Genomic DNA, 14,184 nt, shown 5'->3' on the forward strand with positions numbered 1-14,184 from the left:
GATGGGATAGGTGTCAGCTGAGTATAGAAGATTTAAGAAATGATGGAAGACAGGTGTTATCTCTGGAGCATGTGAGTACAGTAGGAGAGATGCCATTGAAACCAGAAGACTTTTGTAGTGTCTAGGTTATCTAATATTCTTGCCTTTTTTGCTGAAAGACCATTTGTAGTACCAAATTTGTTTGGATGGATTGTGGTCTGAGTTGTTTTGAGGATAGGTGACCTCTACAGCATATCTGGAAGGAGAACTAGTTAAAAAATCAAATTGGGAAAGCAGAGAGGAAGATCGGGAATTTGGGTAGAAGGAGGCGATTTGTTTTTGGTATCTATGCAGAAATTAGAGGAAAAGTGTGATGCCAGGAGGTCAGCTTTATCTTTGAATGTGTAACAGTGGTGTGATCTGGATAAGAGAGAGAGGTGGAAGTGCTAGTGAGCAAAAGTTGTATCTGATAGCTTTTACAAGGCATTAGAAGGTATGACTTCCATTTGGACATGAGGTTAGTTTTTGTTATTGGTCTTTATGAAGTTGGATTTGGATTTGCTGATAGTTGTTTTACATTTATTGTGCTTCAGCACAGGCTATTATGAAGCCAGGATTCTTGATGCAAGCCACCTGTGTTAAGCTCAGTTTTTTTCAAATGCTTTCATACATCATCTTTTGAACCAGGGCTTTCATTGAAGGCCTTCAATCTTTATTCCAGTGTAAATGATTTCTATGGCTTACTCAGTGTTATCTGCCATCGAAAGGAAAGGCAGTAGTTCTGGAGGTCATTTCACTTGGTACCTTTGTATTGCCAAATTTGGGACATGAGTTGAGTGTGGTCGGAGTAGGGAGATTCTATGAGACTGGAAACTTGCACAAGATTTGTGGTCTGAGTTGCCAAGAGGAGAGGTGACCTCTACAATATATCTGGAAGGAGAACTAGTTAAAAAGAAAAAGATCAAGAGTATCGGGAAATAGGAGAGGATTATTAGAAATTTGGGTGGGTAGATGTATGATTTACATTAGATCATTGCTTACAGCAAAAACGTCCACTTCATGTCCAGCTTGATCAGTGTTGGAGAAGGGAGGACCAATTTGGAGTCATCAACATTAAGGTCACCTTGGAATATAATCTTATTGTTTGGCTAGCTGGATTGGAGATGGTAGGAATTCTGGTATGTTTGGAATAATTTTCTTGGTTTAATTTGTTTAGATGAATTATTTGTTGAGGGAGATTTATTTTGATTGTAGTGTTGCCGTCATTTGTCCGTTTCATTTTTGGTTTATTATTATTTTGGTTAGATGAAAGAGTGGGGACATGCAGTGGCATGGGAGGAAATAGACTCAGGAACATGACATCCATTCATATTTACAATTTACAGAGTCTGGTGGATAGGAGGAGGGGAGATATGATAGAGACCTACGTTAGTAAGGGGTTATTATAGGATCAGTGTTGAGTGGTCCGATGCCTATAGACTACCTACCAACTTTGCAGTCAACAAGTTAAGTTTGATTTCCACCTGATAGGTGCACTTGATCACCCTTTTATTTATTTTTTTCCCATTGTATAAGGCTTTGATTAGGCCACACATGGACTACTGTGCCCAGATTTAGTCACCTGGTTTTTGGAAGGATGAAGAGATGTTGGAAAGGGTCCAGAGGCAACTGACTAAGTTGGTTTCTGACCTCTGGAATGTCGAATATGAGGAAAGATTGAGAAGATGCAATTTACAGAGTCTGGTGGATAGGAGGAGAAGGGGAATTTTGATAGAGACCTACAAGTTAGTAAGAGGTTGTTATACGATCAATTTGGAGACGTTCTACAGAAAACAGTGGGAGATCGGGGGGGGGGGAACCAGCGATCATCCCTGGAAACTGTGTAAAGAGGGTGTGAGCAGGGGGAGTGAGAAGCAGGTTTCTTGCATGCAGAGTTGTGAATGATTGGAATGCCGTGCCTGAGAGTGTGGTGTCTGCAGAAAATTTAAGTGTGTATAAAGCACTGTATGATGAGCTATGTGTTTGATAAAAGGACCTCCTAGATGAGTCTTTGACTCCATGAGGTCTTGGATAATAATAACTATAGACTAATTGATCTGTGTATTATTATTATTATCACCCAAGACTCCATGGAGTGAAAGACTCATCTAGGAGGTCCTTTTATCAAACACACTGTGTTTTAAACTGTGTGCTCATCACACCGTGCTTTAAACACACACTCAAATTCTCTGCAGACACCACACTCTGAGGCAAGGCATTCCAATCATTCACAACTCTGCAAGAAAAAAAACTGCTTCTCATTCCCCTACTCACACCTTCCTTATACAGCTTCCAGGGATGACCTCTGCTCTCCCCTGATCTCCCACTATTTTCTGTAGAACCTCTCCAGCATTGATCCTATAACAACCCCCTCAACAACTTGTAGGTCCCTATCATATCTCCCTCCTCCTCTCCACCAGACTCTGCAAGTTGCATCTTCTGAATCTTTCCTCATACTTGACATTCGAGAGGTAAGAAAATACCTTAGTCAGTCACCTCTGGACCCTTTCCAACATCTCTTCATCCTTCTGAAAACCAGGTAACCAAATCTGAGCACAATAGTCCATGTGTGGCCTAATCAAAGCCTTATACAATGGAACAAGAATCTCCCTACTTCTACCAGTCAGTGTCCCCCGCATCATTCCCAGAAGCCTTTGTGTTGTCTTCACAATTTTGGCTATGTGTCCCCAAAATTTCAGATCCTTATCCACTATCACCCCCAGATCTCTTATTTCCCTTGCCTCCGACAATATATCCTCACCAATCATAAATTCTGCATCCCATTTTTGTTTTCCAAATTTTAAAACCTTGCATTTTGCAATATTGAACCCACATCCCTATTCCCTTGCCCAATCACTCAATTTATTCAAGTCTTCTTGTAAGGCCACACCATCTTCTCTATTCTTCATGGTTCGTCCCAACTTTGCATAATCTGCAAACAACTGAATATCTCCATCCAAATCTTCACGAATATCATTAATATACAAGTTAAACAATAATGGCTCTAAAACAGACCCCTGAGGCACATTTGAGGCCCACTGGTAACTTTCCTTTTCCTGGATATCGCTCCCCCCCCCATACACAACTTGTTGATACCTGTCAGATAGCCAGTCTTCAATCCAATGCACCAGTCGAATATCCAACCCCGTCCATTCCAGTTTGACTATCAACTTATCATGCGGTAATCTATCAAAACCCTTTACAAAATCTAAGTATATTACTGTGTATCCTTCTCCTCTGACCATGGAAGCAGTCACCTTATTGTAATAGGTAAGTAGATTACTAAAACATGACCTCCCTTTAGCAAATCCATGCATCAAAGATAATGCCATTGTTGTCAACCCAATTCTGGTTCCCAGTTTTCACAAGCTTCTCCAAAAACTTAACTACAACTCCTGACACATAGATAGACCTATAGTTTGATGCTTAAGTTTTATCACCTCCTTTATGAAGTGGCACAATCTTGCTCTCCTTCCACTCCTTAGGAACTTGACCAAGTGCAAGACTTATATTAAAAAATATATCTCAAGGCCAGCGTCAACTCCCTGTCACATTCCTTCAGAATACATGGTGATGTATTATCAATCAAGTCCCACAGCCTTATTTACATCCAGTTTGCTCAACTCCCCATACACCTCTTGCTCACTTACAGTCAGTCTCTCTCTCTTCCCCATCATCAACTGTTCTCAGTCGCTCCACCACACCTTCTGCGACAGCTGTCTTTATACCATTTTCTCTAGTCAGTGTCATCCTTCCATAATCATTTTTTCTTTTGCTGGCTACATATCGAAAGAACTACTTAGGATTTGTTTTGGCTTCATTAGCTAACTGCTGTTCATACCTCTCTTTAGCTCCCTCACCAACCAAGTCACCCGCCTTGCCTGGTCTTTGTAGTCCTCATGGAATTGGTTATTTCCACTTCTCTTATGCTGCCTCCATAATGCCCTTTTTCTCTGTATCGCATGTTTAATCTCTTTATTCATCCATTTCACACCTATCTTATTTAACCTTCTAACCCTTGGAATACATTTAGACATTGCATCTACTAGATCAGTGTTGGCGAACCTATTTATGTGTGCGTGCCAAAAATTCACAAATCAAGTTGCTGACGTGCCGGTGCTTGCCAAAAATTTACCAGTTGAGTTGCTGACGTGCCGGGCAGTTTTTAATAGGGAAAAAATTAATAGAAGATTAATTGAACTTAAGTAATTAATGAATTTATTTATAATATATATATATTTATTTATAATATTTTATAAATAATTATGTATAATTTTATAAATACAGTAATATTTTATGCTATTTATAATATTTATCTATATATAAATTTATAATATTATTCAGTGTAAAATTGATTATTGTATTATTAAATTGATTTTAATGATGGTTTGGAAAAAAAAAAACAATAGTGAGAAATATATTTATGAGTTGTAACTGACCACAGAAGTTAACTGAGCAGGTGAAACAGCAGAAGGATGTCAACTTGTCGGCGAAATGTTTACCATATTTAGTCGAAAATAACTTGCCCTCGCGTATAACTGACACCTGTGATTTTACTTTACAAAAAAAGACATTGAAAAGTGTTGCATATGCCTCGCACACGAAAAATGTTTCAACATGTTCATGGCGAGGTGATGGTAACTCACTCCCCGCGGTTAACAACACACCCTCCCCAACAGCCATTATACTGCAGATGCAAGAAAAAAACTAGTTTTATCGTATTTCTGAAGAAGGTACAGAGGCTTTAGCAGTCTGTGTAATATATTTCTACAAACAGTGCAATTAGACAGAGCTGGAAGTAAAACAGCGCTAACGAATGAATTAATGTCCCCTCTCACAGAAACTATGCTGCATCAATTCAAGCAAAGCTGTATTTATGGTGCAACATATGGCTTTGCTTGAATTTATGCTTGATATATACTAGAAATATATCTAACTAAAAAGCGTTGTCCAATTTTCCAATTACATGAAATAAGTGTTTGTTTTATTGCATTTGAAATTCTCAATTTCTTTATGACAGATCACGAAGGCTAACTTCAAATAAAATTCTACCACAAATTGAAAACTTTATGCGATTTGAGCCAGCCAGTAATGAGAAGTTCCATCAGAACAATGAATGACACCCCGTCGTGAATGTGTTAAAACTAAGAAATACAGCTTTGCTTGAATTTATGCAGCATAGTTTCTGTGAGAGGGGACATTAATTCATTCGTTAGCGCTGTTTTACTTCCAGTTCTGTCTAATTGCACTGTTTGTAGAAATATATTACACAGACTGCTAAAGCCTCTGTACCTTCTTCAGAAATACGATAAAACTAGTTTTTTTCTTGCATCTGCAGTATAATGGCTGTTGGGGAGGGTGTGTTGTTAACCGCTGGGAGTGAGTTACCATCACCTCGCCATGAACATGTTGAAACATTTTTCGTGTGTGAGGCATATGCAACACTTTTCAATGTCTTTTTTTGTAAAGTAAAATCACAGGTGTCAGTTATACGCGAGGGCAAGTTATTTTCGACTAAATATGGTAAACATTTTGCCGACAAGTTGTTGTTAGGACAGTTTCAGATGTTATGGAATTCGGTTGAAGAGAGTTAGCATTTTAACTCAACAATTGTAGGTTGCCTTTGTCTTTGGGTCGTGCAATCTTTTGTTAATACCGCACTAATCATATGCACATCTTCATAGTTACTTTCTGGTGCAAAACAAAATTGAATTGTACGTATTGTAACAATTAAAAAAAAAGGTTGAATAATTCATAAGCTTATAAAAAGATATCACCTGTAAATCGTTGACGTGTCAGCAAAATTCTCGGACGTGCCACCTCTGTCCCACGTGCCATAGGTTTGCCATCTATGTACTAGATAGTTTTTGAAAATCCCCCAAGCTGCATTGATCTCTTTTCCAGCTAACTCCTCATTCCATGCTACACCCGCAAGCTGTCTCCTGAGCTCTTCATAATCACTCCCTTGTAGTTCCACATATATCCTTTTCTTATAGAGGTCCTCACACTGCTGGCAACCACCCAGGTAACCACCTCATGGTCACTCTCACCAATTGATGGGTGATTTGACACTTCATTTATAATTACATCCTCTGATGAGATGACCAAATCCAAGACCCTCAGTCCTTGCATGCCCTCTGTTACATACTGTCTGAGGTAGTTAACCCTCAAAAACTCAAGAAACACATTTTCTTTACTTCCAGTTGCTATCTCATCATTCCAGTCTATATTGCCATAATTAAAATCGTCCATAATGATCACTCTTTTCTTATTTGCTTGGCTAATTTGATAGTTAACTCTCAACTGTTCTCTAAGATTTTGAAAATTTTGTTCCTAAGAAGTTTCTAAGGCTCTAAAACTTCTCTAAGGTTTAGAAAGCTGCTGTCATTTAGTATTTTTAAAAGTTTTCATGGAGGCACATGATTCATCATGAAAGGCTCCTGCTCTATAGACCACACACCTATGAAAGCAAGCATTGACTCATTCAGTGATGGTCCCTTCAACTATTACTTTCCTTGCTACAAATAATTTATTTTACATGGAAATTGAATTCATATTCAAACTCCGAATTTTACTTATATTTATTTATCCTCACTGTTAATCTTTGGAATAACCTTCTTTTATATGTATTTTCTAAATATTATGATTATACTATGCAACCACAGATGTGAGACCCCTCAACACTTCTGCGCATGTCAGAAGAAGGCGAATCCATTCTGATAATAGGATAATCAATGTGTTTCGTGGGATGAGTGTTTATTATTATACGTCGGAAAATTATCTTTCCTTTTATGAAAATTCTAGTTTTTAAAGTGGTAACTATTTTGCTTATAAAACAGTCGGAAACTTTTACGTATAAATCATTTGATTTCATGTGTTGGTAATGAATTCATACATCGCCTTATTCCTTTCTCCTCTTCATCATAAATTGACTCTTCTTGGCACATTGCCAGGTGAGTATCTCAGATCTGTAGTCAGAGAGTACTTTTGTGATTTGTTGTGAGTTGGCATAATCAAAAGAATTTTAAAATGTAGGAAAATAATTGTTTTGAATAGAATTTTGTGACTTTCCATCCACGAAGGGTTGTAAACTTGTAGCTAAGGATTTATTTTTATTTTTAAAATTTTTTAAAAATATTTTTATTTATTATTATTTTTTTACATAATCTGGAAACCCTGTTTTTAGATCAAACATAGAACTTTTTTTCAAGTTGCTTCAAGCCTCCAATAAGTGTAATGCAATTAAAGAAAGCAGATTACTTTTTTTGGTACATTTTACTCAATCAATATTTTCAGATGAGCTATTGATTATGTAGTACTTTACTTATTTACTTTGAGTTCTGTTATATAAAGAAGAATTACTGGTTTATAATGGCGAATGACTTTGTTTGGCCATCTCATCTATATTTCAGCTATATTTTTTAGTGTGTCATCGTTTTATTTTTGGTTCTTGTTTTTAGATGCTTTTTTAAAGTTAAGAGGATTTTATGTGTACTACCATGTTTTTTCCTCTTTCTCTCCAACAGGGTCACAATGAATAAAATGATGTCGTTGACGTACACAACTTTAGCTACTGTTGTAACTGAAGGAGATGTAGTAACTTTACGCAGTTGCTTGGAGAACAAAAGTCCTGATGAGTGTGATGAAGTAAGTGTTATCTATCTATATTTGATTTAATTCAGCATTAAATTCTTGTTTACTGTGAAGGGATAGAAAAATATGATTTAACATTTTTCAAAGAATAACTTCTATGATACAGTTTCTAATTGCATTTCTTTTCAATTTCTGTAGTGTTTCTTAAAGAACACTTAACTGTTATAGAATACTGTATTTTCTCAATACTATTTCTGCTATTTTTTAAATTCAATCAAACATTAGACTATGCAGCTTATTTACGACTTTATTTTTTTTTGTGCATATTTATGCATTGTCATCAAAATTTTATTTTGCATACCTATGCAGTGCCATATTTTGCCAATATGGTTTTGTATATATGATCTTTCCCATATCTACTCAGGGGAATACATTTATGAACTGCTAGTGACATAATTTAAAAAAAAAAAAAACAGGAAAGAAGTAATGTTTTTCTAGAAAGTACTTTGTCACTGAAAGGTGAATGGAAAACTAGAAGAAGAAAATAAAATCATTGCTGCTGATAGTTGTAGCCAGAAAGCTTATTTTTGTGAATAGAAACAGTTAATTTAAAACAGAAGAAATGATTTGTAGTTGAGTGAGAAGTAGCAGTTCAGGTTTCATTGCCCACATTCTGGCGATTACAGGGAGCGCATACATACTGCACTGCAGTTGTCATAACATTTTCCTTTCATTTAGAGAGACCTGGGTTTGAATCCCATCTAGTATATGACACTTTTTATAAGAGATTTTTTCTGATGAAGGTAATTTGACTAGTTTCATAGGCAGAAAGCATGGTTTTCTCATGCTGAATATGCAAACTGACTAGAAGAGCACAAGCAATTAACAGATAATACTTTGCATAGCATTGTTGGTTCCTCCATCTGTATTTTTGACCAAACCATGGCAAGTACAAGCATTCATATTATCAAAAGAATGGGAAATGAAGCCATGCTGAGGAATGGATGGAGAGGTTTCCCCCCCCCCCCCCCACCTCAAGGAAACATTACTTTGTAATGCTGATCAATTTCTAGTGTATACTAAAAAGTACATACAAATAATATTCTTGATTTGTTAATCTCAAGCAATGTAGAGGACACTTTGATAGTCTTATAAGAAAAGTACACATTACTTGATCCTGTTAACAGTTTTCCTCCAAATTAGTCTATTATCTTTTAGGGATCCAATAGCATCAGATCTTATACACTCAATGGACAAAACATTAGAGATATCTATCTAATAGTGTGTTGTCATCCTCGAGTGTGAATAACAGCCTGTACTCTCTGAAGCATTGACTCTACCAGATGCCAGAAGTAATTCCAGCCATGCCTGTTGCAGCATTGTCCACAACTGCATCCTAGATGTCAGTCCTGGATACATGGATCTCATGTTTCACTCTATGGTATCCCAGAAAGATTCAATCTGATTTTAATCTGGGGACCTTGGGGCTACTGGATGGTCCTAAACAGATGAATGTTCCTCAAGCTATGCTTGGGCAGTTGCTGCTCAGTGGGGCAATGCATTGGCCTGCTGAAACAGACCATTGGCTGCAGGATGTGCGAAAGCCATGAAAGTGTGTAGGTGATCAGCTAGAACAATCTGGTAGCTCACAGCATTTAAGGACCTCTCCAGACACACTAAGGGAACTAATGTGTCACATGAGAAGGCCTCCCAAACCATTACAGAGTTACCACCTCCTTGAACAGAGCCAACCTGGCACGACAGGGCTTCATGCTATTGATGCCACACCTGCACCTTCCCATCAGCTTCAACTTGGTACAACTGATAATGGGATTCATCAGACCACACAACTCTGGTCCACTCTGCAGAGGTCCAGTTTTGATGGTCCCGACACCAGGCAAGATGCAATGCCGAATGATGAGCTGTCAAGAGTGGTACACGATTAAGGCATTGGCCCCTGTGACTCATGCATGGTGTGCTGCACCATTCACTCGCTGACACTGCTTAGACCTCCAACATTGCAACTGGATGTGATTTGTGCTGCCTTCACCCTGCAGTTGGTCTGTATGAGTCTGGACAGTCTACATCGACCCCAGTCATCAATGGAATGTGGTCAGCCACCACTTACTTACCAGGCACTGGTACCATTGATGATATACTCACATTAGATGCTTGATACAATTGCCCTCAAGAACTCAAGGGTTCTTACCACTTGAGTGATAGAATGACCCATTTGTCTTGCACTGATAATATGTCCACAATAAAAGTCACTAAGATCGCCGCATTTACCCATGTTCATTGATTGCAATACACTTTTGGGAAGCTCCAATGTCTGGCTATTTACTGTCTGCTTTCAGTTGCATTTCACTCTGCGTGGAGGATGCCAGTGTCAACTTCCAATCATCCCTATCTCTAATGTTTTGTCCATTGAGTGTATTTTGATCTTGTAAGCGACTTCGGACTGCATTATTCTGCCTAGATCTGAGTTTTTTCCTGCCATCTTGGCATCAAACACCTGTTTTGCCAACTTTCCCTCTATTCAGATGGTTCTTCTATTCAGATGATCAGACTAAATTGTTTGCTGATATTTCGCTGGCAGCAAATAACCTAATAAATAGTAATTATTTTCTTATCAGTTTGTGTTCTTATCAATACCATTAAAAATAAATTTACATGTACGGTGAACACATAAGCCTTTCCACACGATTAAGGCCTGTTCACTTTCCTAATTATTCTTAGAACTCATATCTGTGGTCTCCAATATTTGATCAGTTGTTTTATTTCTAATCTAGCTCTCTCCAGATTCTTAACTTAAATTTTTTGGAATGTTCTCTTGAATATAGCTGGTTTAATTTTGACTAATTATTAATTTCTCTTTTATTCCATATAAATTTATTCAGCTGACTCCTTACTATACCAGCTTTGTTTGTTCTGTGCATTTCTGTGTTTAATTTTCTATCCTTACTAAAAATTGTGCTTAAGCAGCTGAAACCTTTTACCTCTTCTGTTCTACATTCAAGATGGAGTTGATATCTTGGTGTTAATGCTTAATTTCATAATATCATCTTTTTTGCTGATTTTTGTGCCAAATTTGTTATATCTGTTGTCCATCAAAGATAATACCATTATTTTGAACCCAATTCTGGATCCTGGTTCTTGCCAGCCTCTTCAACACTAACCACAACACCTGACACACAGATTGGCCTATAATTTGATGCTTGAGTACTGTCGTCTGATTTATGAAATTGTACGTTTTTCCCTTCCTTCCACTCCTTTGAAACTTGACCCAGTGTAACACTGATATTAAACATATATGCCAGCACAATATGTGGTGATATATCATCAAGTACCACAGCCTTTTTAATATCAGGTTTGCTTAATTCTCCATATACCTCTTCTTCACTCACATTCAGTCTCTCCTCCTCATCATCTACTGCTCTCAAATTCTCCATGATGTCGTATTCACACTGATAAAACACCTTTATGAACTGCTCATTAAATATCTCAACTGTACACTCTGCAGTAGTTGTCCTTATCATTTTTTTCATTCAGTGCCATCCTACCATAATCTTTTTTTTAATTTTTTTTTGCTGGCTATATATTGAAAGAACTCCCTAGGATTTTTTTTTTTGGGTGGGGAGAGGGGCATTGCTAGCCAATGCTGCTCATTCTGTGCTTTTGCTACTCTTTCCAACTGAGTCACCCTCCTTGCCAGTTCTTTGTACTCCTCATAGAATTGATTATTACACTTATCTTTTGTTGCCTCCATAATGCCTTTTTTCTCTGTATTGCATGCTTAATCTCTTCATTCATCCATTTCACACCTACCTTATTTAACTTTCTTGACCCTTGGAATACATTTAGACATTGCTTCTACTAGATTCTCCTTTCATCTACAAGGCTGGTGATTATGAGAAGCTCTGAAGATAGCTTGCAGCTATAGCATAGAATGATACAGCTGCAAACTATCTTCTGAACTTTTCATAATCATCACTCCTGTAGTTCCACATCTAGCCTTTCCTCACATCGCTGACAACCATTCGGGTAATCAATTCATAGTCATTCTCACCATTCCAAGGAGGGAGATTTGATACCTCATTTATAATGACATCCTCTGATGAGTTGATCAAATCTAATACCTTCACTCCTTGACTGCCCTCTGTTACATACTGTCTGGTTATATCTCAAAAACTCAAATTCATTTTCTTTACTTCCTGGTGCTATCTCATAATTCTAATCTGCATTGTTATAATTAAACTTATCCCATAATGATCACCCTTTTCCTATTTGCTTGGCTAATTTGCTTATACATTTCACTGTCACTACCTCCACATTACCAATCTGTAGCTACATTTAACTGTGTATTTTATTCTATTCGCCTCTATCTCACACCATACTGCCTCAAAAATCACTGCCACTATTCCCCCCCCTTTGTGTCTTTGCCTTGTATTTAAATAACTCTTCTTCATCATTAATCACTCCACCTTCCTCTTTACCCCTTCTTTTTCACGAAAAATGTTATTATTATTATCAACACCCGGCCTCTGTGGAGTCAGAGACTCATCATGGGAGGTACTCACTATTGCATACAATGCTAATCCAACCCCGTCTTAAACTTATTCAATGTGTCCACATCCACAACACACTCAGGCAATGCATTCCACTCACCAACCACCCTCCATGGAAAGAACCTGCTTCTCACTCCTTTGCTCACACCCTCCTTATACAGGTTTCAGCAATGGCCTCTTGTTCTATTTCTATCTCCAATTCTATGAAAAATCTCGTCCATGTCTACCTGATAACAACCCCTGACTAGTTTATATGTCTCAATCATATCCCCCCCCCCTCTTCCTCCTATTCACGAGGCTCTGCAACTTACATTCCCTCAATCTGTTCTCGTACTCACTCCACATTCCAAAGATCACTGAGTACCTTTGTGAATCTTCTCTGTACCCTTTCCAACATATTCTCCTCACCATGAAAACCCAGTGACCAAATCTGTGCACAGTAATCTATATGATGCCTGATCAAGGCCTTATACAGTGGAATCATAACCTCTATATTTCTGCATGTCAGAAATATAGAGGTTATGACATCACAGAAATATTTGATGTGATGTCTTCACAACTTTTGCACTGTGCCCCCCTGAATTTCAGGTCCTTGTCTACCATCACACTTAGATCTCTCATCTCCTCTACTTCTGTTAAAGTTTCCCCACCAAGTGTATACTTTGCATCCTATCGTTGCTTACCAAATCTCAAAACCTTACACTTGGCAACATTGGACTCACAGTTCCACCCTGCCCATTCATGTAATTTATCCAAGTCCTCTTGTAAGGCATTAACATCAGCCTGACTGTGCATTGCTCTCCCCAGTTTTGCATCATCTGCAAACAGCTGGATATCATTAGTTAATCCCAACCCAATATCATTAACATACAATGATTAAATTGAACAACAATGGCCACAAAACTGACCCCAGTGGCACACCACTGGTGACCTTTCTCTTTCAAGATACTGCACCCCCATATACAACTTTCTGATACCTATCAGACAGCCAGTCACTATTCCAACACTGAAGTCTGTTATCCAATCCCATCTCTTTCAATTTAATTAAGAGCTTGTCATGTGGCAGTCTATCAAAAGCCTTTGCAAAATCCAAGTACACCACTGTACATGCATCTCCTATGTCCAAGGTATTTGTCACCTTGTTATAGTACATAAGTAAGTTAGTGAAACATGATCTCCCCTTCATGTTATACCCTTCATCTCTATTCCTGTCAAGATGTCATCCTCATCCAACCACATTTGACTTATTTGAACAATTTTTGGGTCAACAAACTCATTCAGTGCAACCATTTCCCTTGTTTCTGATACTTCTGGCATTTGTTTATAAATATAACAGCTCATTCCTGGTTCTATAACAAATTTCATTTATACCAATTATTAGATACAAACTTCTCCACACCTTCCTTAAGCCATTTCTTTTTCTCCTTATCCATCTCAGAACCTTCTTCAAATCCATCTGTTCTTTCTACATCCCAAGCCCCCCCCATTCCCTTCTTGTCTGTACACACATTCACTTCCTTTTTGAGCATCAACCTTTCTCACATAGTATTCCTCTGTCCACCCTGAATCTCCCTGTTTGTCTTATGCCCTTGTTCTCTCATTCTCTGCACTCATGCTAGCCACTTCTCCTTTCATAAGTACCACTTCAATCTCGCCCCCTTACTCTTCTGCTTTTTCACATCACTTCTTACTTGCTCGGATTCATTCATTGTATTAATTTCTCTCCCTTCCAGTTGAAGTCTTTCCAAATGACTCACACCAAAACCATTCAGATGCAGTCCATCAGTCTTATACAGTTCAATTCATCCTTCAAACTCATTTCAAACATTAACAAACCTGCACTCCTTGCTCTTCACATATTTCTGCTAACATCATTCATAATTCTTGCTCTCTCTGCCTTATCTCATTACTATGATACCTGGGCAACACACTGACTACTTTTCCTATCACACTGTTATCTTTTTCAACCACCTGATATCCAGTCTTATATTCATCTGGTTCCCAG

The 14,184-nt window shown here is 37.9% G+C and overlaps 1 protein-coding gene across 2 annotated transcripts in view; it reads left to right on the forward strand.

Annotated features, from left to right (window-relative positions):
- The window catches only part of Arms (Ankyrin repeat-rich membrane spanning), a 640,210-nt gene that overhangs the window by 24,453 nt on the left and 601,573 nt on the right, over window positions 1-14,184 (forward strand). For both annotated transcript variants that reach the window (XM_090402051.1, XM_090402052.1), the window contains exon 2: window positions 7,545-7,665. In XM_090402051.1, coding sequence (XP_090258177.1) covers window positions 7,545-7,665 — 121 coding nt within the window. The remainder of the gene's footprint in view (window positions 1-7,544; window positions 7,666-14,184) is intronic.

This window comes from Typopeltis vanoorti, chromosome 12, assembly GCF_054136105.1.
Source record: "Typopeltis vanoorti isolate ZY-2024b chromosome 12, IOZ_Tvanoo_1.0, whole genome shotgun sequence".
Classification (NCBI taxonomy): domain Eukaryota; kingdom Metazoa; phylum Arthropoda; class Arachnida; order Uropygi; family Thelyphonidae; genus Typopeltis; species Typopeltis vanoorti.